Raw genomic sequence first — 26,092 nt, 5'->3', positions numbered from 1 at the left:
ATTGAGAGAGAGGTTGTTGACTCCTTGCTGTCCCCAGTCCACCTGGCCGTGCTGCTGCTCCAGTTTCAACTGTTCTGCCTTATTATTATTGGACCATGCTGGTCATTTATGAACATTTGAACATCTTGGCCATGTTCTGTTATAATCTCCACCCGGCACAGCCAGAAGAGGACTGGCCACCCCACATAGCCTGGTTCCTCTCTAGGTTTCTTCCTAGGTTTTGGCCTTTCTAGGGAGTTTTTCCTAGCCACCGTGCTTCTACACCTGCATTGCTTGCTGTTTGGGGTTTTAGGCTGGGTTTCTGTACAGCACTTTGAGATATCAGCTGATGTATGAAGGGCTATATAAATACATTTGATTTGATTTGTTGTTCTGGCACCACACTGCCAGGTCACTGACCTCCTCCCTGTAGGCTGACTCATCGTCGCTGGTCATCAGTAAACTTGACGATGGTATTGGAGTCGTACGTGGTTGAACAGGGAGTGCAGGAGGGGACTAAGCACACACCCCTGTGGGGCCCCTGTGTTGAGGGTCAGCGTGGCGTAGGCGATGTTGCCTACCTGCCCCACCTGGGGTCAGCCCGTCAGGAAGTCCAGGATCCAGTGTGCAAAGGTGTCATCAAGGCAAAGGGTGGCTACTTTAAAGAATCTCAAATATTAAATAGATTTAGATTTGTTTAACACTTACTACATGATTCCATATGTGTTATTTCATAGTTTTGATGGCTTCACTATTACTAAAATAGTACAAATAAAGAAACCCTTGAATGAGTAGGTGTGTCCAAACTTTTGACTGGTACTGTATATTTAATCAATAATCAAATAGGTCTATGGACTGCTTTTGCTTGTCAAATCTCTTTGGTTTGTTGTCAAACAGGTCACTTTTCAATGAAAAGTGAAATTTAGTTGAATTTCTTATACTGTTGAGAATAATATATTTTTTGTCAAGAAGAATGAAATCTAATTTGATTAATTTCTGTTATGTTCACTTTCTAATGAAAGCGCCCTTCTTGCGCTCTTGAAAAATCATAACTATTTCTGCCATCTACTGGCTGATGCGTGAAGGCCTCCATGAGTGTATAGCCATGAGTGTAAAGCAGCAAAGACTGGGCTTCTCTCTGGAGGAGTATCATGTCTCGTAGCTAAGTAGAATATTTTCTAGAATTACGACATACCTTGAACTCCACAGCATTGTGCTCTGTGATTGGTCTTCAGAAGGCTCGTCCAATCGCAGACGTTTATATACATCGGTTCTTTTCTACCTGGTAGTTCGCTGATGTGGTTTTTAAGAAGTTGGTAAACCTAACAGGCCGTCTTCAATAGTTTTTCTTTTGGAATTGACTTCTTATGCACAAGGATTATGCCTTATTATCAAACATGGGAAGAGTTCGCCCGTGCAGCAGAAAAACTATATCTGACAGCGCCAATGAAGGTAACCATGAAGTTTAAAACTTTATCAGCTACAGGAACTAGCTAACGTTACCTAGCAACATTTATTTAGTAATGGTTATGTCACAGCACAAATAAATGTGCTAGCCCATAATAACCATCACCGCTGGAGGGCCATGCAGTCTCGAGGAGCAGCCAGGATAGTTAACTACTTACTGTTAGCTACTTTGTTAGCTTGCCGTTTTCAAGCAATGCAGGCAGTTTACGAGAAGCCAACTGTTAACGTTAAATATGCTGGCAAATGTGAATAGGAAGGAAAAAACTATAAATGGCCTAATAGTAAGGTTAGTCAACTGTTGAAGTCTGAGAACTATTAAGATAATCAACCACGTTGTAATACATGTAGCTCTGTTTGTTGCATATTATTTAAATTCAATACAGGTTTAATTAAAGTCTTTTCAGTTGCCTTTGTTGAAATGAGTTAGCTAACGTTTGTAAAATATTTTCTTCTCCCTCCTTTTAATGCAGGTCAGGGTGGTTCTCAAATACAGACACTGTGATGGTAACCTTCGCATCAAAGTCACCGATGATGCAGTGGTATGTTCAAGAGAACACGGTCTGTTCACGTCTGTTTGTATCCTACATTACACTAACCACTAGTCCCTGTAAAGAATCAGAGAGCGGAAGACTTACCTGTATCTAACATGGAGGCTCAACATTTCCGAACAGTCCCATTACAAGTCAGAATGTTGAAATCACTTTAATTTGGACTGTATATACAAAAGCACCCCATTCAAATTAGTAGCTTCAGCTATTTCAGCCACACTTGTTGCTGACAGGTGTATAGAATAGGGCACACGGCCATGCAATCTCCAGAGACAAACATTGGCAGCAGAATGGCCTTACTGAAGAGCTTGGTTACTTTCAACGTGGTACTGTCATAGGATTCCAACTTTCCAAAAAGTCAGTTCTTCATATTTCTGGCCTGTTGAGCTGCCCCGGTCAACTGTAAGTGCTGTTATTGTGAAGTGACAACCTCTAGGAGCAACAATGACTTAGCCGCAAAGTGGTAGGCCATACAAGCTCACAGAAAGGGACCGCCGAGTGCTGAAGCACGTAGTGTGTAATTTTTTTTTTTTTTTTAATCACCTGTCCTCCGGTGTAATACTCACTACCGAGTTCCAAACTGCCTCTGGAAGGAAGTCAACACAATAACTGTTAATCGGGAGCTTTATGAAATGTGTTTCCATGGCCGAGCAGCCGCACGCAAGCCTAAGATCACCATGTGCAATGCCAAGTGTCGGCTGGAGTGGTGTAAAGCTTGCAGCTATTGGACTTGGGACCAGTGGAAGCTTGTTCTCTGGAGTATTGAATCACGCTTCGCCATCTGGCGGTCCGACAGACAAATCTGAGTTTGGCGGATTCCAGGTAAACGTTAACTGCCCGACTACAGTAGTGCCAATTGTGAAGTGTATTGGAGGAAGAATAATGGTCTGGGGCTGTTTTTAGTTCCAGTGAAGGGAAATCTTAACGCTACAATGAGACGATTCTGTGCTTCCAACTTTTTGGCAACAGTTTGGGGAAGGCCCTTTCCTGTTTAAGCATGACATGCACAAAGCGGGGTCCATACAGAAATGGTTTGTCGATCAGTGTGGAAGAACTTGACTGGCCTGCACAGAGTTCTGACCTCAACCCTATCAAACACCTTTGGGGTGAATTGGAACGCTGACTAAGAGCCAGACCTAATCCTAATCACGATTGGAACCATATTCCTGATTTATCTGCTAGGTTTAATGGGTAATATGACAACACCACTGTGGAGCTCTATTAGGCAAACGAAGCAGTTGCTTATAAGACTTTTGAGACGTTTATTTATTTTTTGTATATAAAATATTTGCCTTATGTCTGTTTCCCTCTACCTAATCCACGACTCATTCTGTTCCATTGCAGTGTTTACAATACAAGACGGACCAGGCCCAAGACGTGAAGAAGATCGAGAAACTGCATGGCAAACTGATGAGGCTTATGGTGTCCAAGGAAAGTGGTGCCATGGACACGGACTGAACCCCTTAGTTGTGTTAACTCTCCTTTGAGTCTGTACTGTGGTTTGTTAATATTACAAACAATGGAAGAGAACCGAGCTGGAATGACTACATCGGATCGTGAGAAGGAAGGGAGGGGAAATGGGAGGGTTGGTGGAATCAAACATGAAAATAGCGAGCGTAACCTTCGGTGCTCTGAAGAGGTATTTGCTGGAGTTCTTTTAAAGAGCTTGTATTTAATTTCAGTTTTAAGATGGAGAGACGCATGTCTATTTATTTATATGGTTAGATATATTTTTGTTATGCTTTTTTAAAATGTCCATTTCCACAAAGTGAAATGTTCATGACCATGTTGAGGTGACCATGAATGAAGCAGGTCCTTTTGATTGCTAGTTCAGTGAAAGAACAATGCCTCCAATGCCACTTAGTCAATTTTGCATATAATTGCATTACTCAATAAATGTTTATATACCTCAACAGCCAACATCTATCAACTTTCTGAAAGATTGATTTTAATGTATGATTAAATGTCAATGTCTCCCCATATCGCTGCTGATCATAACGGCCCTCCTGAATGTCTTCAGATTTATCTTTATTCATCAAGAATGCCAGATTTTTGGACATTATTTAATCATTGAATAATTTGTCCTCAAACCAGGTCAATAGCTATGTAGGTTTCCATCCAATTGGCAACAGATTTTCATGCAAATATTTGTAAATCTGCATAAAAACAATGGCCAATTTCCCACCATCCATAAAATTCAATCAAATATTTATAAAGCACTTTTTACAGCAGATGTTAAAGTGCTATACAGAAATCCAGCCTAAAACCCCAAACAGCAAGTAATGCAGATAAGACTGTGTGTGGTGAGAGTGCAATCTGAAAGTATTCAGACCCCTAAAATTGATTAAATAGATTTTTTCCCCCTCATCAGTTTACACAATACCCCATAATGACAAAGCAAAAGTAGTTGTTTAAAAAAAAAACATTACATTACATAAGTATTCAGACCCTTTACTCAGTACTTTGTTGAATCACCTAATGCAGTGATTACAGTCTTGAGTCTTCTTGGGTGTGACACTACAAGCTTGGCACACCTGTATTTGGGGAGTTTCTCCCATTCTCTGCAGATCCTCTCAAGGTCTGTCCGGTTGGAAGGGGAGTGTCGCTGCACAGCTATTTTCAGGTCTCTACAGAGATGTTTGATTCGGTCCGAGCTCTGGCTGGGCCACTCAAGGACATTCAGAGACTTTTCCTGAAGGGACTCCTGCGTTGTCTTGGCTGTGTGCTTAGTGTCGTTGTCCTGTTGGAAGGTGAACCTTCGACCCAGTCGGAAGTCCTGAGCGGGTTTTCATCAAGGATATCTGTACTTTGCTCCATTCATCTTTGTCTCGATCCTGACTTGTCTCCCAGTCCCTGCCTCTGAAAAACATGATGCTTCCTCCAGATGTGACGCTTGGCATTCAGGCCTCCAGAGAATCTTGTTTCTCGTGGTCTGAGAGTCTTTAGGTGCCTTTTGGCAAACTCAGTGTTCTGTCGTGCCTTTTACTGAGTAGTGGCTTCTGTCTGGCCACTCTACCATAAATGCCTGATTGGTGGAGTGCTGTGGAGATGGTTGAGGAACTCTGGAGCTCTGTCAGAGTGACCATTGGGTTGTTGGCGCTTCTCCCCCATTTGCTCAGTTTGGCCAGGAGGCCAGCTCAAGGTAGAGTCTTGGTGGTTCCAAACTTCTTTCATTTAAGAACGATGGAGGCTCCTGTGTTCTTGGGGACCTTTAATGCTGCATACATTTTTGGTACCCTTCCCCAGATCTGTGCCTTGACACAATCCTGTCTCGGAGCTCTACGGACAATTCCTTCGACCTCATGGCTTGGTCTTTGCTCTGACATGCCCTGTCAACTGTGGGACCTTATATAGAAAACTGTGTGTCTTTCCAAATCATGTCCAATCAATTGAATTTACCACAGGTGGACTCCAATCAAGTTGTAGAAACATTTCAAGGATTATCAATGGAAACAGGATGCACTTAAGCTACATTGAGTCTCATAGCAAAAGGTCTGAATACTTATAAGGTATGTTTTTTTTAATATACATTTGTAAACATGTCTAAACCTGTTTTTGCTTTGTCATTATTGTGTGTAGATTGCTGAGGATTTGTATTTATGTAATCAATTTTAGAATAAGGCTGTAACGTAACAATGTATAGTAGAGTCAAGGGGTCTGAATACTTTCTGAAGGCACTGTAGTGCACAAATACATTTTGTGGTTAAGTTCCCATGTACCTATTTTTATTTTATTATTATATATATATTTTTTAAACATGTTAAATGGGTTTCCATTGCTTTTTTGGCTGTACCGATGGTTCTCTCACAATTTGTTGTTTTGCGTTATATGGCCATCAGCACGCAGATACATAGCCTACATGATGAGATTATTATGGATTATTTTATTTGTCAAACGGCAGCCAAGCATCGAGGATCATGTCACCAGAATAAAACCTTCACCATTTTTTGGAAAGGAGCTTCAAGCTCATCACCTCGCCCTTTCACCATGCTGTGAAGTTCCCAATTTATTTAATCTGTAGCTTTCCTGATGAGTCGTAGTGGGAGGACCACACATGTCATTGCTTGACTCCCAAGTTTACTTCGATATGATGGTTGTTATATCAATATTTGCGCATAAAAGCGTTTCCATCGACAGTTCTCGCATGATTGATTTAACTAACACAAATAGATCCCACCTTGTGTAGCATGTTTTTTTGGGGACATTTCAAGATTTAATGTCACATCCACAAGTACAGTGAAATGCCTTTCTTGCAAACTCTAACCCCAACAATGCAGTAATCAATAACAGTATAATATTAAAAATAAGGCAGAACAAAAACACAAGCGATATAAATAAGAAATAGGAACACGATAAAGTACGCAAACATACTATATACAGGGTCAGTTCCAGTACCATACGTACAATGTGCAGGGGGGGTACTGGATCTATAGTTCTGTCAGATCATTATTCTGTACTTAAATCCAAGACACTCCATTTAGTATGATATGTTACGTTTCGAATAGTATGTATTCATTTGTGGATGTCCACCACGCATTTCGTATGATGTTGCGAATTTGCAAAATGTATATATTACTAGGTAGCTAATGTTAGTTAGGCTAGGGGTTCAGGTTAAAGCTAGGCTTAAGGGTTAGCTAAAAGGGTTAAGGTAAGGTGAAGGGTTAGCTAACATGCTAAGTAGCTAAAAAGTAGTAAGTAGTTGAAAGTCGCTAATTAGCGAAAATGCTAAAGTCGTCCGTAGATGTTTGGGAAGGCTTAGCTAGCATGCTATCATCAAGTAGTTGCAAAGTAGCTAAAAATTAGTAAGTAGTTGAAAAGTTGCAGAAATTCTAAACTTGTCTGTGATGAGATTCAAACTTGTAACCTTTTGGTTGATAGACGTTCGCATTATACGCCCTGTATCCATCCCGACCAACCACCCTTTTTGCATTAAGTAACCTGTTTTACGTAACCATACCAAACATAACATATCATACCAATTTGAGTGTCCCGGATTGATTCTTACTATGTTACGTCTAGTCTGAAACCAGGCTGCAGAGCTATATATATGTATAGGGGTAAGGTGACTAGGCAGGATTTTAGATCAACAGAATAGCAGCAGCTTATATGATGGTTGTATGTGTGTAGAGTCGGTATACATTTTTATAACGTTCATAATAGAAATAGTCTATGTAGAACAAACATGCTTCTGACATGGAGAATACGGAATCACGTCAGCTCTATTCGTGGAATTTCTATCTGCAAAGTTCGAGAATGTTTGACAACTGAACGTGACCAAAATTTGCACTGGTTTGAGTCCAGTAGACAAGAACTACATTTCCCACGAACCACTGGTCTCTATTTCGACACTGTAAACTGGCGGACGGGAGAATTAACACTGCATCTTGTGGAACAGCAACAAGTAAGATTAACTCTTGCTTTTAATAATACCTGAAAGAATAGCGCTAAAAGTATTCTTGGTCGAAATGTCTTTCTTATTGATAATGTATTAATCGATCATGTAGGATATTGAGACTAATGAAACACGGTTGAAAGGTGTAAAGTTTGGATTGTTGTGACGAAATATCGGTGCGTGCATAGAAATGGAATGCTAGAATTTGACAAAATAATATTATTATACGGTAGCCTACTTGTTTATATTGGTTATTGTAGCATATCCATTGTAGGCCTACCCAACTGTTATCTGAAATATATAAATATGTTAGGAATGATCTGTGAATAGATTCAACATTGAATACGCTTCATACCGTACTTGTAATTCCAGTCATCTCAATGCAATCTTTGTTTTTCAATTGTTTGCCTGTCTAGTCAGATTAGTGCATAACTGGACCTGTTTTTAGGAACAGCTGCAGTATTGGACAACAATCAGGTCCATAGCAGAGCAGACAAGTTATGTTGTATTAACTATGCATGCCAAGTTGCCACCATTGTAAATGTGTTGCCCTAGGCATTTTGAAGTACAACCTCAGTCAGCTCTCATCACAGGCCTGTTTTTGCTGGTTGCCATCTGCTTGTTCCAGAAAAAGGTTTTGTCTGGGCCCCCATGGAGGGAACTTCTAGGGCTCACTACTTTCATTTTATAATTTGTCATCAGAAGATCCAAAGGGACACATTTATTTTCTGATTTGCTGTATGGATATATTTATATAACTTTCTGTCAGGTGAAAAACAAGTTGTGTCTATCAATAAAGAGATGCTCACAACAAAATCAGATCTATGTTTCTAAGTTCTCCATGAAAGTTATGGTATCAGAGGCCGGCTAGAGAAAAGCTTTGTCATGCATTTTGACCCCAATGAATTGTTACTATGGGGCCTTGTCCACTCCATTCTTTACCTAATCCCTTCAGAACAGAATTCTGTGCAACAACAGTGCTCCAGTACTTTTGTTCTATTTTTCACATTGTCTGCTAACCTCTGGTCAATTGTCATAATTTTTCAGTAGCAATTTGTTTGCATAATGGATAAAGTAGTCAAGTCTGTTGTGCTGGTAACCATACATTTCAGGTGTTGCCGATGTATTTTTCTGTTATAAATGACATGATACACATAGCCTCCAAACAAAAACTATTCATTTACTCACTACTAAGCATTACATATAAGGACAGTGAATGGCATTATGAAAGGCGTGCATTGTAACATGTCTGCTGTCCCCGATTTTGTTTATTCTGTTCACTGGGTAACCCAGAAGGCAGTACAATGTTTACAGAGATTCTGTTAGCCCTGGTGGTGGGAGGAGTAGTCTACTTCCTGGTGCAGAGGAGTAAGAGGCATCAGCTGAAGAGTGAGGATGGCTGGTGGGGGGAGGGGACTCCCATGGCTGGGGAAGAAGATCTCAGCATTCGCCCCTACACAGTCCAAACAGATGACGAGGAGTTGGAGGTGAGGTGGGGGATTATGGGCCTAGAGGGCCGAGCTCTTAGAGAGTTAAGGCTTATGCAACAGTCTTTAGTTGAACCTCATGCTCAATGCTCCACCCAGGACCTGTACAGGCGAATAGACCAGACCCGACCCTTCCCCTCTCTAGAGGACAGCCAGTTCAACTACGGCTTCAACTCCCACTATCTGCAGAAGGTGGTCACCTACTGGAGACGTGACTTTGACTGGAGGAGACAAGTGGAAAAACTGAACAAATTCCCACATTACAAAACCAACATTGAAGGTGAGATGGTGTGTAGAGATGTATCAGTTATGTATAGAACAAGATGAGACTGAACAAGCAGATCTATTGGCTGCCAGTAAATACAACATAACTAACTAACTAAGTCTACGTGAAACTTTGCACACACAAAAAACAAACAAATTGAGTCTCCAGGAAATGGCTTATGGTTCATTCAAGCATCCTCTGACCTATGTATCAAGCAGACCACCATAGTCCCTGTGCCCAAGGAAAAGAAGGTAACCTGCCTAAATGATTACTGCTCTGTGGCACTCATGTAGCCATGAAGTGCTTTGAAAGGTTGGTCATGACTCACATCAGCAGCATCCTCCCGGACACCCTAGACCCACTCCAATTCACATACCGCCCCAACAGATCCACAGATGACTCAATCGCACTCCACACTTCTTTTTCTCCACACTTCTTTTTCTCAAAAGGAACACCTATTTTAGAATGCTATTCATTGACTACAGCTCAGTGTTCAACACTATAGTACCCACAAAGCACATCACTAAGCTAAGGACCCTGGGACTAAACACCTCCCTCTGCAACTGGATCCTGGACTTCCTGACGGGCCGCCCCCAGGTGGTAAGGGAAGGCAACAACACGTCTGCCACGCTGATCCTTAACACTGGGGCCCCTCAGAGGTGTGTAACTTAGTCTCCTGCTGTACTCCCTGTTCACCCATGACTGCGTGGCCAAACACAACTCCAAAACCATCATTAAGTTTGCTGACGAGACAACATCACCGACAACGATGAGACGGCCTATAGGGAGGAGGTCAGAGAACTTGCAGTGTGGTGCCAGGACAACAACCTCTCCCTCAATGTGAGCAAGTCAAAAGAGCTGATCGTGGACTATAAGAAAAGGAGCACCGAACAGGCCCCCATTAACATCGACAGGGCTGTAGTGGAACGGGTCGAGAGTTTCAAGTTCCTTGGTGTCCACATCACCAACGAACTATCATGGTCCAAACACACCAAGACAGTCGTGAAGAGGGTACGAAAAAACCTTTTCCCCCTCAGGAGACAAAATATTTTGCATGGGTCCCCAGATCCTCAAACGGTTCTACAGCTGCACCATCGAGAGCATCCTGACCGGTTGCATCACCGCCTGGTATGGCAACTGCTCGGCATCTGACCGCAAGGCACTACAGAGTGTAGTGCGCACTGGGCCAAGCTTCCTGCCATCCAGGACCTATATACTAGGTGGTGTCAGAGAAAAGCCCATAAAATTGTCAGAGACTCCAGTCACCCAAGTTATAGACTGTTTTCTCTGCAACCGCACGGCAATCGGTACCAGAGCGCCAAGTCTAGGACCAAAAGGCTCCTCAACAGCTTCTACCCCCAGGCCATAAGACTGCTGAACAATTCATAAAACCGGCGCCGGACAATTTGCATTGACCCCCCCTCCTCCGTTTTGTACACTGCTGCTACTCGCTGTTTGTTTGTTACCTATGCATAGTCACTTCACCCCCACCTACATGTACAGATTACCTCAACTAGCCTGTACCCCCACACACTGACTCGGTACCTGTGCCCCCTGTATATAGCCTCGTTATTCTTTTTGTGTTAGTCTGCTTGGTAAATATTTTCTCCTTCTTGAACTGCACTGCTTGTAAGTAAGCACTTCACGGTAAAGTCTATACTTGTTGTATTCGGCATGTGACAAATAAAGTTTGATTTGATGATGTCTCAGGCATTGATGTCCACTACGTCCATGTGCGGCCCAAGAACCTCCCTGAGGGTGTGACTGCTGTGCCTCTGCTCATGGTGCACGGCTGGCCAGGCTCTTTCTACGAGTTCTACAGGATGATACCCCTCCTGACTCAACCCTCCAACCCAGACGACATCGTGTTTGAGGTGGTGTGTCCTTCCATCCCTGGGTACGGCTTCTCCGAGGCTCCACATAAGAAAGGTAAGTGGTTAAAGTCCTGTCTGAGGTTAAGGGTCACATATGCCCAGCCCATTGAATCTAACAAAGCATTTCTGCCAGATGAACATTATATTCAGTGACTTTATATTCATTTTTTCAAATGAATGATTCTGTTTATGTTGCAGGTTTTGACTCGGTGTGTGCGGCCCGTGTGTTCCACAAGCTGATGAAGAGACTGGGCTTCCAACAGTTCTATGCTCATGGAGGAGACTGGGGATGGATCGTCACTACCAACATGGCCCAGCTGGAGCCCAAGTAAGACAGACAGACACAGAAATATGGCCAGATCTTATCTTAAGCCATGGGAGACATATCCAATATTATGTTTGCCTCCATATTTATGGGATTTAGAATGCATGATAATGTTTTATGGGTGAATGAATAGGAAGTGAAAAAGCCTCAGTTTGACTCCGATTCAATGTTTGTTGTACTTCATCTCTCCTCTCTGATTTTTTTCGCCCCAGAATAATCAAAGGCTTACATCTCAACTTTGCTCCCCCATCCAAACCGGGCCTGCCCGTGGTTCTGTCTATAATGCTGGGCCGCAGTTTCCCCAAGCTGTTTGGCTTCAACGAACACGACATTCAGCGCATCTACCCCGTTGTGCAGAACCTAGTGGTGGAGTCTGTCAAGGAGTCAGGATACTTGCACATCCAGGCCACCAAGCCTGACACTGTGGGTAAGAGATGGAACCAGTTTAGAAGGGGAAGCGTTCTGGGCTACACACAGCTTTAACTGTTGCTTCTGTATAGACCAGGCCCAGGAATAAGAAACGGTGCTGTATCATGTCTGATCTCTTTCTATTAGGTCGAGCGTTGAATGATTCTCCGGTGGGTCTTGCTGCCTATATCTTGGAGAAGTTCTCCACCTGGACTGACCATGACTTCAGGAACCTGGATGACGGAGGACTTACGAGGTAGAACGTCTTAGACCTGAACCACAGCCGTTGTTGTAGAATAGGATAGTTGGTTAGTATTCAAAAGGCTTCTTCATCAGATTACCATGTCCAGTTTTATGGCCTTTGTTTTTTTGGCACCTCTCTTTCCTTGCAGGAAGTTCAGTCTGGATGACCTGCTGACCAACGTGATGATCTACTGGACATCTGGCTGCATCATCTCCTCTATGCGCTTCTACAAGGAGAACTTCAGCAAGGGTCTTGACCAGCCACACTCAAAGTCAGTGGAATGTTGCTATGGAATATCTGTTTGTGCTGTGTAATATCTATGTTTGTGCTATGTAATAGTCTAACTAGCACGAGGAGCTCCACCTTCAGAACATAAATAACTTTGTCCTGGTAAGTGATGCTATTGAAGTAGAAAGGACAAACTCAATTTATGTTTTGGTTAACTATTGCACGTATTCACTCCCTCTCTACCCAGGATGCCAGTGCACGTGCCCACCGGTTTTGCCTGCTTCCCCAACGAGCTGATGCACACCCCCAAGCTGTGGGTGCAGCAGAAGTACCGCGAGCTGAAGACCTTCACGCCCATGGCCCGAGGAGGACACTTCGCCGCCATGGAGGAGCCAGAACTCATGGCCCAGGACATCCAGAACTTCACCAAGATGCAGGAGAAGATGAAGTGATCGCTCTGCACATCTGCCTTTCCTGTTTACCAAATGACACCAGATGCTAGGTCAGCGAGCACTGGTATTACAATAGCACTGACATGTGAAGTTACTTCCTGATAAACCCATAGAGAGAATCCTCTGCCATAGCTGCCTTTTTACACACATCTGGAAATGATTCTAGCCATGTCACATATCTGTTTGTGCTGTTTTGGCATGACAACGACCATATGACAGTCCCTCCAGGATTCTGCGATCGCAACTCGATAGATACTATGCGAGGGGCTTGCAAATTTGACCAATCACCGCACTATTTCTGCTTAAAACAGTAAAATCATTGCAATATTATCGCATAAAACTGACCCATCACCGCAGTACAAAAATAGGGCTTGCAATTTCAACCAACCACCGCACATTTTGCTGCATTATGTGGTTCAATCAAGCCACACGTCAACAAACTTTTCCCCTGATCAGCGCATTTCCATGACAAATTGAACAAAATCATTGCATATTGCCAAGCAAATGTCAGCACTGCTGCAGCAAAATCAAGCATTTTTGCCTGCAAATATCACAAAGGATCCCCATGAAATCCTGGAGGAAGGATATGTGACAAGACTACACAAACAGATCTGTGACCAGGCTAACATAGTACAGTAAAGCCTCCCATTGACTACTACCAATGAGATGGGGAAGAAAAGTGTTCCTCAACTTACTCTCTAGTTAGGAAATGATCCATGGACCAATTGAGAAGAGTGAATAGAAGACAATTTCGTGAAGGTTGTTCCTGAATCAATGTTGAGGAGAGCACAGATAGTTATGTTTTGATTACTCGCATAGTCTAGCTCTGAGTGGTTATCAAATGATGCACAAAATATCAGATATGTTTTAATTTTTGCAATAGTTGCCAGAGACTGAAATGTGTGTTTTATTCTGATCACCTGTTCTGTTGTTATTTACAATGTTATAGCATTCCATAAATAGCACTTTGCATTTATTTCAGAAACTAATCTATATATATTTTCTGGACAAATTATATTAATAAACATTTAAATTCAATTCTTGTTCTGTCTTTCTGCTAATGTCTATGGAATCACACCTAAGATATGTGACCTTGGTCCCCATTCAAGGTTTAATACCCAAAAATGGTATGATGATGGTACCAAGTGCAGTACCATCCTCCTAGTTGTCTATTATGGCAGGGAGACCAGAGGTTCCTCCAGCTGCTGCCAGGCCCTGGTGTTTCCCAAGCCCTGTGTCCTGCCCTGGGCCACCCCATTACTCTGAGGCTGCTCCCCTTGGCAGAGCACACCCGGGGGAGGTGTGGGTGGGGGAGATAAGGGCCGCTTGAGATCCCCACAGGACCTCACCAGATAAGGCAAGGGGAGGGAAAGAGACGGAGAAAGAGAGGGATGGTGGGAGAGGGAGGACATAGGACCACGATGCGCAGCGGAGAAGCTGTGACTGGAGATTGTTAGAGGGGCTGGGGAGCTGCGGTCAGAAAGCAGGCGAGCTTTGGGTCTCGGTTGGTTTTCAGTAGGGTGGCTGGGTGTCTGGAGCTGGTTGCTCTTGAGTTAAGTGGACAGTCTGAGGGCACCGCAGCCACGTAGGGATCCTAAGAAGTGGGTGAGTTAAACCTCTACAGAACACAGTAGATGCACACCTCAGGGTTATAGCTGGAAAGTAATTAAGTATTTGGAAGGTCCTCTCAGCTTTTGTTCATGTTAAGTAGCTCTACGAAATGAAATAGTGAATTCTTTCTGAATTACTGAACTCCTTTATTGTTGATGTCTGGACAATGTTAAGACGATTTACGTTAGGTATTTGCAGATTCAACTTCACACATCAGATCTTGTGGTCAGTGGTGGGAAAAGTACTCAATTGTCATCCTTGAGTAAAAGTAAAGATCCCTTAATAGAAAATGACTCAAGTAAAAGTCACCCAGTAAAATACTTGAGTAAAAGTCTAAAAGTATGTGGTTTTAAATATACTTAAGTATCAAAAGTATAAATCATTTCAAATTCCTTTTATTAAGCAAACTAGATGGTTTGACGGATGGCACACTCCAACACTCATTTACAAATGAAGCATTTGTGTTTAGTGAATCTGCCAGATCAGAGGCGGTTGGGATGACCAGGGATGTTCTCATGTGTGAATTGGATCATTTTCCTGTCAAAATTTAACAAGTACTTGTGGGTGTCAGGGAAAATGTATGGAGTAAAAAGTACATTATTTGCTTTTGGAATGTAGTGAAGTAAAAGTTGGCATAAATATAAATAGTAAAGTACAGATAGCCCTAAAAACATTAAGTAGTACTTTAAAGTGTTTTTACTTAAGCACTTTACACCACTGCTTGTGGTATGGAAACTGATTTTATAGCGCTCTCTGGCTCTTTAAATGTTACATAAATTGGTATGTCATTTATTTCTCATTTACCCTGTAAATGTAATGAAACTGAAGTGTTCCTGTTCCTACTGCGTGGTACAGGTGAGGTCTGGGGGTGTGACGGGTGTGCAGCCCAGCAGGGCTATGAAGTCCCAACACTCCCCAGAGAACGCGGCCAGGGAAAGGAGCCGTGTGCGTAACCTCCGCCAGGCCTTCCACAGCCTGCAGGCAGCCCTGCCCTCTGTCCCCCGTGACACCAAGCTCTCCAAGCTGGACGTCCTGGTCCTGGCCACCGACTACATCGCCCATCTTACTGAGACCCTGGACCAGGGCGGGGCTCTATCTGAACTCACAGTGCCCCCCAGGGCAGGGGGCTACCTCCACCCAGTCAAGGTTGGTGACATCAAACTACCTGGGTGCTTATCTTTTTCGTTCCTTGGTTATCATAGCTTATAACCTTGATCTGTCCAGATGATCAGTTAAAATCAGACATGAATTGTAGTGTAACAGCACTGTAGTAGGATGTCCACAGCAGGCATTACTAATTCTTACATTATCTCTGACATTCACAAAGAGTTTTAATTTGGTATGACTTATTACAATCATACAGACTAACTGAAGTTTAACATGTCTCCTGTCCTGACAGAAGTGGCCGATGCGCTCCTTGCTGTACTGTGGGAGTGTGGGAGCACTGCTGTCAGCCAATCAGAAGCCAGCATCAGGGGAGGAGGAAACACATCCACTGACCCCTACCCCAGAGGTCGACATGGACCAATCCGTTTAGGACTAGGAGCGTTGAAATACAATAAATCCAACTGTGATGCTTATGAAACTGCAGCGAATGGCAATGTAATGTATGTGCTGAACACGGAAACACCTAGAACAAATGTCAAGATAGAAATCAAATACACAAAAATCAAAGGATCGCTTTGATTAGCACATTAAATCACTCATTTATTACAGAAGCGTAAGTCACTACTTGAGAAAAGTGTGTGAAATATTTGTTAGGGACAGATCTAAAATTTACTGGGGGAGGGGCTGGTCCAACTCAAGGTGTCAAAAAATAAATGCACCCTCTCCCAAACATAAAACAATATTTTCACATGACCCTCCCATTGTACTGAAAAATAAATTGAACACCCTCCCCTCTCGTAGAATTAACTCTGTTATTAATACGACCACAAATAACCGTTTATAAACGGGGATGTCGACTGTGCCACTTTAGCATGCTTTTGTGGCACAGTCGATGCCATGCAGGACTACGGGCCAGAAGGTTGAGGTAGTGTTTCCTTACACTACGAAGAGAGTAATGGTAATGATCAGCTAGGGGGAAATCAGATTTTCAACATTTTGATGCCGTAGTTATAATTATATAAAATATATGCTACAAATTTTCCACCAACAGGTTTCTGTGCCAATGCACCACACTACCGATAAACAAAGCATACCGACTTCAATATTAGGGCGGCACACAATTGGCCCACCGTCGTCCGGGTTCGGGTTTGGCCGTGCTAAGACGTCATTGAAAATAAGAATTTGTTCTAAACCGACTTGCCTAGTTAAATAAAGGTCAAATAAATAAATATCATGGTTTCTGTTTTCAACATAATAAATAGACTAGATAAATATCGACAAACAGAAAATTTCCCACCTTACCTTGTAGGCTTATCCAAATTCGATGGCTTGACAATCTCCGAATGTCATTTAACTTTTTGGTGTTTTGTAACAGATGTCTCTTTCCATTCAGCAATTGGCAGCTGCACAGTTTGGATTGATTGAAGGATAAATGTTATTTGTAAAGATTTTAAAAGTGACCCGGATTGCACAATAAAGTCAGGGACTTATTTCCATTGTGGTTCCTATTTTATTAATTTTTTTACATTCAAAGCAATATTCCAGTGACTTATTTTGTGTTTTCAGCTTTAAGATGAATTAAAGTTGATCTCCTGGATTTGTTTAATTTTTAGTGGTATAGTTGTATTGGGGGTTGGAGTGAAAGGATGGACAGATTAACAGAAAGGGAGGATTGTTGTGAGAATATTTGGCAACCATGCATTCAGCTGTGGAGCCCTGAGTACTAGTCCAGATCTGTGCTATTTTAATTTTTAACCCAAATTCTTATTTTCAATGACGGCCTAGGAACAGTGGGTTAACTGCCTGTTCAGGGGCAGAACGACAGATTTGTGGATGAAAATGCAAATCCTTGTCAGATCGGGGATTTGAACTAGTTACTAGTCCAACGCTCTAACCACTAGGCTACCCTGCCGCCCTGATATAATGACTGCTTTAGAGTAAAAATGTATTCAAACAGCAGACAAACATTACTACATTTATGTAATTAACTTTATGTTATGGCTTTGTTTGAGCTATCAAACATACAGCGAGCTCCAAAAGAATTGGGACAGTGACACGTTGTTGTTTAGGCTCTGTACAACAGCACTTTGGATTTGTTATGGCATTTTCATCCATATCGGGAGATTCGTTTAGAAATTAGAGCACTTTGTCTTTGTCACTTTTATTTTAAATAAGAATAGAATATGTTTGTAAATGCTTCTTCATTAATGTAGATGCTACCATGATTACAGATAATCCTGAATGAATCCTGAATAAATTAGACACAAATATCACACCCCCAAGACATGCTAACCCCTCACCATTACAATAACAGGGGAGGTTAGCATTTTTTTGGGAAGGGTTTGATGCGTCTAACTTTGACTCATTATTCACGATTCATTCATGATTATCTGTAATCATGGTAGCATCCACATTAATGTAGAAGTGTTTAGAAACATATTCTATTCTTATTTACAATAAAAGTGACTCCAAAATTACACAATACATTTACCATTAATTTATTTTGGGCACAAAATAATCTGAAACAACCAAAATGAAAAGCAAATGCCAACAAATTTGTAGTCTCACAAGCTTGATGTAATCATTGCGTGCTATGGAATTGCAAGTGCTTCTACACTTGCATTGCTTGCTGTTTGGGGGTTTAGACTGGGTTTCTGTACTGAACTTTGTGACATCAGCTGATGTAAGAAGGGCTTTATAAATACATTTGATTGATTGATTGAATATGGGACCAAATACAAAACTTGTTACTACTTTAATACACAAGTGAATTTGTCCCAATACTTTTGGTCCCCTAAAATGGGGGGACTATGTATACAAAGCTGTAATTTCTAAGCAGTTCACCCATTATGGATGAAAACATACCTTCCAATGAAAGCTGACAGTCTGCATTTTAACCTCGTAGTCATTGTATCATTTCAAATCTAAAGTGCTGGAGTTATCGCCCAGAAACTGTACACTACCGTGAAATCCTGAGGCAATTTCAACATTTCGTCAGGAGAGACGTGGTAGACACATATTTCATATTCTGATATTGACCAAGAAATACACTTGTGACAAACACAATGCACAATGATTTCAACTCCACTAGCACACAGCTAATGTCTAAACAGACTGTTGCCACGTATTTGTGCTCAGGCAGACAGAAACCGCTTTTGTTGGCTGTAACATGGACGAGACCATAGAAGCATGGTCGTCATTATGTCTCCCCCTTGAGCAACATGGGCTCAGGTCCACAAGAAACGGTACAACGTTCAAGGCTAGCTCTATAAATCTGTTGGGGGGGATCTGATAAACCCCCCCCTTCACGCTCATATTAATGGCTAATTTGGACCTGCCAGAGCTGTGCTACTAAGCCAGGGGTTACGGAGGGAAAGGAGAGGGCAGACATTGTGGTGAAAGAACGTGGGAATGCTAGACAGACAGTACTGCCCAACGTTCCAGAATTCCAACTAAGGTTATTCTGAAGTCGAGATCTCAGTGGATAAAGCCGACTGGCCAGGGAGGATCTGTTGCATTGGGCAATATAATGAATGGGTATAAATTTGAATTCTCATATACTCATTTTTAATGGCAAACCTATACTGCATGCCAGGCCATGGATTCTCCAATTATATTATTTAAATGTACCAAGTGTCCTCAAAGTGAGGGTCATCAACTAACACACTTGATTTAAAACAGCCCTTTTGGCTTGAACCGCAAACAGATCTTTAGGTGTGAGTGAATGTGGATATTTGTGCCAATAAACCCCTATAACCCTGATCTCCCTTCATGTTAGGAGATAATTGTTTCTGTATCTCCAGCACATTATATCCAGTACACACTGATTGCTGGGTAAATTTATGAAGCTTTCTGTCCAGTTTCCCCTCGTTGGCCTGGCTTAGCTGGAACTGAGCAGAGGAAGTGGAGAGGGCAGACAAGGAGGAAGAGGAGTAGGGAGTACGGTAAAACTCAACAACTTGGTCCATGAGAAAAATAGAGCGTTTTTAATATACAAGACATGTTGATGGTTTGATCCAGGGAAAGGTCCAAGAGAGGTAACTAAGAGAGGTTCCTAATACACACAACATATCCTTCTGTTTAGCTTCCTTCCTGCTTAAAATGTGTAAAATCCAAGTTTATCTACCAACTCAGTGGCCTTGTGATTTGAGTTTGGGAGTTCAATCCCCGGCTGACTCATACCAAAGGGACCGGCTGACTCATACCAAAGGGACCGGCTGACTCATACCAAAGGGACCGGCTGACTCATACCAAAGGGACCTCTGCTTGGCACTCAGCATTAAGGACCTATATTGGGGGTAAGGCCCTGCGATAGACTACTGTCCTGTCCAGGTGGTGTACTTGTACAGCTGACTCATATCAAAAGGGACCTGGTGCCTCACCTGCTCCTATGAACCGTTCTGGCTCGCACAAACCAGGGCTCATACAAGGCTACTTACTTCAACTATTGAGGTTTCAGTCAGAGGCAACAATACTTGGCAACGGATAGAGTTCCCTCTGAGTCTACCACTTGAATTAGCATATCACCAGTAGGAGGGACTGCAGTGGGGCTGAATGAGGCGCCTGGTGTGGTGGCAATAGACGGTTTGCGGTCATTGGCACAAAGCTGGGATAATAGTGTTCCAACATGGGGAAAGAGACGCCACAGGAGTGGCACATGACCCAGTGACCCAGAGTCAGAGTGACCCGCCAGAGAGAGAGAGAGAGAGAGGAGCTGAAAGAAGCAGGGAGAATGAAGGCTACAGGATACTGCAATGATAACAGCCCTCCCTCAGGATGGGGAAGGCATAAACACAAGAGGAAGGCCCCCACTCTTTCGCTCAAAATGAATGCTGATTAAACAAACCCTGCGAGGGCTCTATCAAATTGATGTACAAGAAACTTCTTCAAATCATCCAATCAAACATTTTATTTTCAAAAACAGAGCAACGACGGATCTTACCACTTACAATTCATTCACTTAAACATTTCATTTTGAGAGGACAAATACATGACAATGTTGTGAAATAATGACCACTAGAGTGGTCAGACACAGAATTAGCCTCTATTGAAGACTCATTTCATGTTCGGTAGTGTCCAAAATAGAAAAAGGTACCACTTTTCCAATAGGGAAGCTCAGTCTCTTTTTGAAAACGTTCACTCCCATTTTGACTTAATGAACAGGACACAGACATTCTGTTTGGTGAACGAATGGAGCTCTACTCCAACCTGTCACAGCTGCCCCTGTGTAGTGTGCTGGTAGGATGAACCAATCAACATCCATGAAATCCAACAGCATTAAAAAAAAGATTACAATACAGAGATCAAATGAAGGGCCAGCCAAAGCAGTGTAGTTGACCAAACTCCACTGCTTATGGTTTTGTGGAATACATACTAGGAATAATTCATACAAATGGGAGAACAAATATTGACAATAAATAGAGTCAGAATATTTATTATCGTTTGAAATGATCAAGTGCTTCTCTCTCATGGCCAAGTGCGTTCTAAATGTACCCTAAACTAAACACACATAGTAACTTGGTATTGATGCTATGGTTACAGACCACTCAGGATTGGTCATTTAAGAGGCCATGATTTACAGGTTCTCTTTACATGGGTACATTGTGTGTTATTCGATCTTGGAGTTAGTTTCCTGGTGTGATTTGTAGGGGTTTAATATTCAAGCAAACACAATACAACTGTTTTGGCCTTCATATGCACGTGTCGCTCTACAGTTCATATATTTTCTAGGTAGATGTCCGTGCCAACTTAAGAGAAAGATAACAGCAACAGAATTGGTCTTGATGGTGCTCAGAGTGTATTTCAGTATTACTAGAACATAGTGATAAACCCACATTGGGTAAGTTGACATCTGTTCAAGTCGGACTAAGTTCACCTGAAACATGTCCTGGAATGAGGTGGGCTTCACTTAATTTGATGGGTAGCATTACAGATACTTGAAATGTGTAACTTAAAGTATAAAACAGGAATCAATGCTGTCCCATTTGATCAGACAATTAAATAGATTATCTCTATACATCAACTTAAATCATCAAAACACCAACGTTGTCAGTCACAGGACATAAATATCCTCTGTTAAAGCAGTGGGGGGGGGGGGGGGGCGAGCCAAAAGTCATGTACGTAAAGTTAAGAAACATCCAAGACACACATGGAGAATCATTATAGCTGTGCGATACAGCCGAAGTCTACTTGATCACAATCCTGATTACACACCGATCAGTTGTCAAATTAACAGAACTACATTTAACACAAACTACTGATGAGGCACTTCATGACAACTATGGGATCTACAGTATGGATGGATTGAGAGGACATGGTATTCTACATTCAATAATGTCACTAGCAAACCAACAGTTTGTCTGGTTGTCTCAATGAAAGTAAGTAGAGCAGACTCAATGGCCTTTCTCTCTCTAAAAACATGATCCCAGTAAATGGCAAATGAGGGTGATCCCTTGTGCTCTATAGATCTGTATGCTGCTCTTATCTAAGTACGTATTCATTTACTATAGCAGCTTGAAAGGCAAACGTTAAACAAAGGCCATGTAAAGCAAACAGACGTACGGAGCCTAAGAAACCAAAGCTATCGATTAAGGGCGCTTTCACATATTTCTGTATGATCCGTATCCTCGAGCATTTGGTACCTGATCCGAGCTATAAAACATGTGAAACGCAAATGAGCCCTGGCTCAAACTGATCCTGGACCTGGGTGAGTGGCGGGTCCAAGTTCCAGGACCAGAGTACAAGGTATTGTGACGCAGCAGCGTGAGTCGTGTGAAACTTTTTGCCCGTTGTTAACAAGCTAGCTTCCTAACGGCATGTGGAATGTGTCTCGCAAATCACATTCGGAAACGGTTATTTTCAGATCTTGAGAAAGCAAAACGTATTTTGTAGATTGTCACAATTCAGGAAACCGATCAAGGATACCGAATGTCATATGTGAAAAGGACCTAGAACACGGTCACTATGCCTTAAGTTGTCTACTGGGACATCAAATATTTTGTAATATTCTTAGTCCATCTGACGTACCTGCTTAATCTTCTCTATAAAAATAACATGCAGTGACAGTTACATCTGAAGTACCTCGCTCTTCACTGCCTGGTCGCTACCTGATTTCTCTTTGATAAACAGAAAGACTTGGGTCCATTTTCACAGTCATTGGAACAACTCATTGTGCGCGTGTGCGGCCACAATCCTTCAATCATAATTGGACAAAATCACAGAGTGACACAATCACAGTCCAGGCTTTGGTTCAGTCCAACAATGACGAGACTTCTCCTCAGCTCGGAGCGTGATTGCCACTTGTGTTGCGTTAGTATTTCTCCATCCAGGAATCCACATTGATTCAGACATTTTGGCTCTTCTCAAAACTCCAGTTTCATAACTAGTGATTTCCAGTTACTTCAGTTCAGGAAAACTGACCAGGGCCATCGTTAATGAGGTACCAATGAATTCAAGATACCCCTGGACCCCCATCCACTAACCGCGTTTTATTACGCCATTCTTCAATCTAGCAAAGGACTCTGGCTCTGACTCTCTTAACCACCAGAGATTTGTGGCGTATCAGTTTCTCCAGGAAGTAAGGGTCAGAGGTGAAACTCCCTGTTCCTCCACATTGACCCTGTGGCGCTTGATGGAAGTCATGTCCAGGAACCCTGAGTCTCCATTGCCCTCCGGTCCTATGTGGATCTTCTCCCCTGGGGCAGAGAAAGCTGAGCAGTAGGGGGGCTTGTGAAAGTGCTGGGACTTGGCTGGGGGCTGTGTGTGTGTGCGTTGGGGGGAGGGGGTGTCTACAAGGCCGTCTCCTGCAACGTGTGAGCCAGCCGGCAGGAAGGCTGAGGGGTTGCGGTCTCCTCGTCCTCATCCTTCTCCCGCTCCGTCTCCTCAGTCTTCTCCTCCTCTTTGGGATGGGACACTCCATTGCTCTCCTTCCGAGCCATCTGGTAAGGATGCGTGTCGATAGCTTTGGGCTGAATTACATTTAGAAAGATGAAGAAAAGAAACAGCGAGTGGCTATCACAATAACTGTAAAGGGCATTCACAATTACTACTCTGTAACAATGTTACGGCTGGTATGTTGGTTTTCACTGGTTCATAGGCGGTATCCTCCATCTCTGAGGCCTGCAGCCTACCTTCTGTGGCAGTGGGGTGACACAGCAGAGTATCTCCCTGTAGCATTCAGGCAGGAAGAAGAGCAGGTTGCCCAGGACAGGGTACACCGTCCCTGGGGTCAGGTCCTTCTCCTTCATAGGACCAGTCAGCAGGCTGACTATCAGTCCCACTATCACCACAGTGGTAGAGTTGTGGGCACTGTACCACAAATAGGATAGATTGTACAGGGCCTGCACACCCGTAGGCCTGGAGAGACAAACAGGTACTTGGTCAGATTCCTATCATCATCCCTAAAACAGTTTGAATAGTTTTGGAGGGATACAGTTCAAGTGCTTTATGTTTGATGCTGGTGTTCTGGTTCCAATGCTACCAATTCAACGAGGACAAGAAGTCACTGTACTTTGGTTTGGCGGTGATCAAGGTAATCAGGGTGGTCATGACAGCAGTGGTCATGTTGCTGGGGAGGGGCATAGCGGTGCCGTTGATGATGGGGGGCAGAGTAGTGGGCACCGCCATACGGGACACGAAATGCCCAATGCCAATCCAGAAGGCCATAACCAGGCCTGCCACCAACCCTACTATCGCACCCTGTGGACAGAGAGTTACATAAAAATCAGAAAGATCTCTCTAATTCACCACAGATAAGGAAAGAAAAGTCATCACAATCTTACGGTATATTTTACCCTTAATGCCAGCCAACTTGACCCGTGTTACCAAGGCAGTATTTTGACTTACAGTGGAGTTAGCCCAGGGGAAGAACATTCCCAGACAGAAGAGACCGAGGAGAGGACCACCCACCATCCCAAAGATACTTAATGCTGCCTGGAGGAGAGAGAGAGAACGAAAAAGAGAGGTTTATCATCTTTTACTCTTATGTAATATGAAGCCTCTGTCAAAGATAGTAGTAGGTGATCCTATGGGGGGGTAGAGGAGCTGGGTAGAGGAGTAACCATTAACTAAAGCAAAGACAGCAGGGGACATGGGTCAGTCACCTGCAGCACTGAGCCCATGTGAGACGCGGTGTAGGCCATGGCCAGACACACCAGCCCGTAGGCAAACGCTGGGAGAAGAAAAGAGGAAGGGAAAAACAGGTCAGGACCATAGTAGTACAATCCTGATAGTGTACCAGAAAAAATACATTTATTTAAAATACACACACACACACACACACACACACACACACACACACACACAGTATTTGGACAGAGAAGTCTAAATTAGTTTGTGGACTCTATACTCCAGCAATAACTTAACAAAAAGCTTGATAAAATATGAACACTGCCTGCCACTGTTCATAAACACTGCCAGCGTGTGGCTACTCAAAGAACAGCAGCTCACCCAGGCCTTTGGAGAGCAGTGTGGCTTTGGCCTCCGTCATGGTCGGGCAGTAAGGCTTGATTAGGTCCTCCATGGTTACCGTCGCTAGGGAGTTAAACGCTGATGAGATGGTACTGCAACACAAGAGGGAGGGAAGCTGAATGAGTAATGTCATGGGGCTAAATTGTGTGGTGTAGTGTGTTCATAATGGTATCATAATACAACCTTTACTGGTGTACCACAACACCATGACATTAATGTAGCAGAGAAACAGTTCCCTGGGGTCTGACTAGTACTACAGACCGAGCACATGAGAGCCAGTAGCAGTGGCACTTAAGTGAAGTACCTGAGAGCGCCGCTGAACAGGCAGGCGACAAACAGCCCTGGTAGGCCAGGCAGGTCCCTGAACACATCCATCACAAAGTACAGCACCATCTGCAGACAGGAAGGAACATTTAGACTGGATCAGCAGAGACAAAATGACATTCATAGGAGAACTTAACCAAACAATGGCCTCAACTCAAACATCTTTACAAAAGCCTTTCTTTGTCTATGATCTGAAGAGAGATTCATTAACTAGGGCTTCAAAATGAATCAGATTCACATCGAAATACTGACGTGCAATATTCATATCGCACGCAATATTTAGAAAGGAGTAACATCTGGGGTTTTTTCTCCTCTTGCGGGTGCTTCGCGTACACGCCAAGTCCCACACACCCTGTCACTCAAGCAGCGCAGTTCCTCAATCTCGCTGTCAGATTCACTATTACGTTTGCATGCGGTTCTGTTACTGCAGGTCAAATGCAGTCAACATATTGTTCCAAACAAGAACGATGCCGCTTTCCACTTTGCTTCTTAATAGAAGACATTATACTTCACTGATTTCAACAGTTCACCCAAGAGTTGATCAATAGCAACAACAAAAAAATAGCAATCTTTGATTAAACAATTATAATAATGCCCATATCGTGCTGCCCTTAACATAACCACAGCCAAACAGTCACATCAGGATGTCAGCACAGTGAGGGACCACTAAGTGTGTTGTTATGGAGGTAGCAAGTCCTACTTGCCTGGTCATTGGTTTTGACGTAACCCTTATCCAGTGGGCTATCCTCACCGTAGCGAGCAAACATCACCAGGCCCATCAGACAGCCCAGACACAACACCACCTGCTGGCAGGGAAACACCACGTAGCACGACCTGGCGACACACCACAACGTATAATATTACCATTGTGTCTAAGCGATTGTTCATTTTAATTTTTTTTTTAACATGATGT

At 43.0% G+C, this 26,092-nt stretch overlaps 4 protein-coding genes across 5 annotated transcripts in view; 3 read left to right on the top strand and 1 right to left on the bottom strand.

Annotated features, from left to right (window-relative positions):
* The first annotated feature begins 1,071 nt into the window (after positions 1–1,071).
* On the top strand, positions 1,072–3,914 carry LOC110522281 (signal recognition particle 9 kDa protein). Its single transcript, XM_021600544.2, has 3 exons — positions 1,072–1,431; positions 1,917–1,985; positions 3,339–3,914. Exons 1-3 carry the CDS (start codon positions 1,360–1,362, stop codon positions 3,450–3,452), a joined length of 255 nt encoding a protein of 84 aa, XP_021456219.1. The 5' UTR covers positions 1,072–1,359; the 3' UTR covers positions 3,453–3,914.
* Positions 3,915–7,065: 3,151 nt separating this feature from the next.
* On the top strand, positions 7,066–13,707 carry LOC110522278 (epoxide hydrolase 1). The gene is made up of 9 exons (XM_021600541.2): positions 7,066–7,395; positions 8,680–8,873; positions 8,973–9,153; positions 10,849–11,067; positions 11,211–11,340; positions 11,550–11,764; positions 11,893–12,001; positions 12,138–12,260; positions 12,465–13,707. Exons 2-9 carry the CDS (start codon positions 8,691–8,693, stop codon positions 12,667–12,669), a joined length of 1,365 nt encoding a protein of 454 aa, XP_021456216.2. The 5' UTR covers positions 7,066–7,395; positions 8,680–8,690; the 3' UTR covers positions 12,670–13,707.
* Positions 13,708–14,043: 336 nt separating this feature from the next.
* LOC110522279 (transcription factor 23) lies at positions 14,044–16,887 on the top strand. The gene is made up of 3 exons (XM_021600542.2): positions 14,044–14,274; positions 15,136–15,426; positions 15,680–16,887. The coding sequence occupies exons 2-3, from the start codon at positions 15,178–15,180 to the stop codon at positions 15,815–15,817; spliced, it is 387 nt and encodes a 128-aa protein (XP_021456217.1). The 5' UTR covers positions 14,044–14,274; positions 15,136–15,177; the 3' UTR covers positions 15,818–16,887.
* A 3,391-nt stretch (positions 16,888–20,278) lies between these two features.
* Positions 20,279–26,092, bottom strand: part of LOC110522277 (sodium-dependent multivitamin transporter) — a 38,042-nt gene continuing 32,228 nt past the window's right edge. For both annotated transcript variants that reach the window (XM_021600539.2, XM_021600538.2), the window contains exons 9-16: positions 25,884–26,013; positions 25,160–25,248; positions 24,835–24,947; positions 24,489–24,556; positions 24,232–24,318; positions 23,897–24,084; positions 23,517–23,742; positions 20,279–23,354 (exon numbers count right to left, since the gene is read on the bottom strand). In XM_021600539.2, coding sequence (XP_021456214.1) covers positions 23,175–23,354; positions 23,517–23,742; positions 23,897–24,084; positions 24,232–24,318; positions 24,489–24,556; positions 24,835–24,947; positions 25,160–25,248; positions 25,884–26,013 — 1,081 coding nt within the window. In that variant the 3' untranslated portion in view covers positions 20,279–23,174. The remainder of the gene's footprint in view (positions 23,355–23,516; positions 23,743–23,896; positions 24,085–24,231; positions 24,319–24,488; positions 24,557–24,834; positions 24,948–25,159; positions 25,249–25,883; positions 26,014–26,092) is intronic.

The sequence above is a fragment of the Oncorhynchus mykiss genome, chromosome 4 (assembly GCF_013265735.2).
Source record: "Oncorhynchus mykiss isolate Arlee chromosome 4, USDA_OmykA_1.1, whole genome shotgun sequence".
Lineage (NCBI taxonomy): Eukaryota > Metazoa > Chordata > Actinopteri > Salmoniformes > Salmonidae > Oncorhynchus > Oncorhynchus mykiss.
This window is presented reverse-complemented; position numbering and strand designations above follow the sequence as displayed.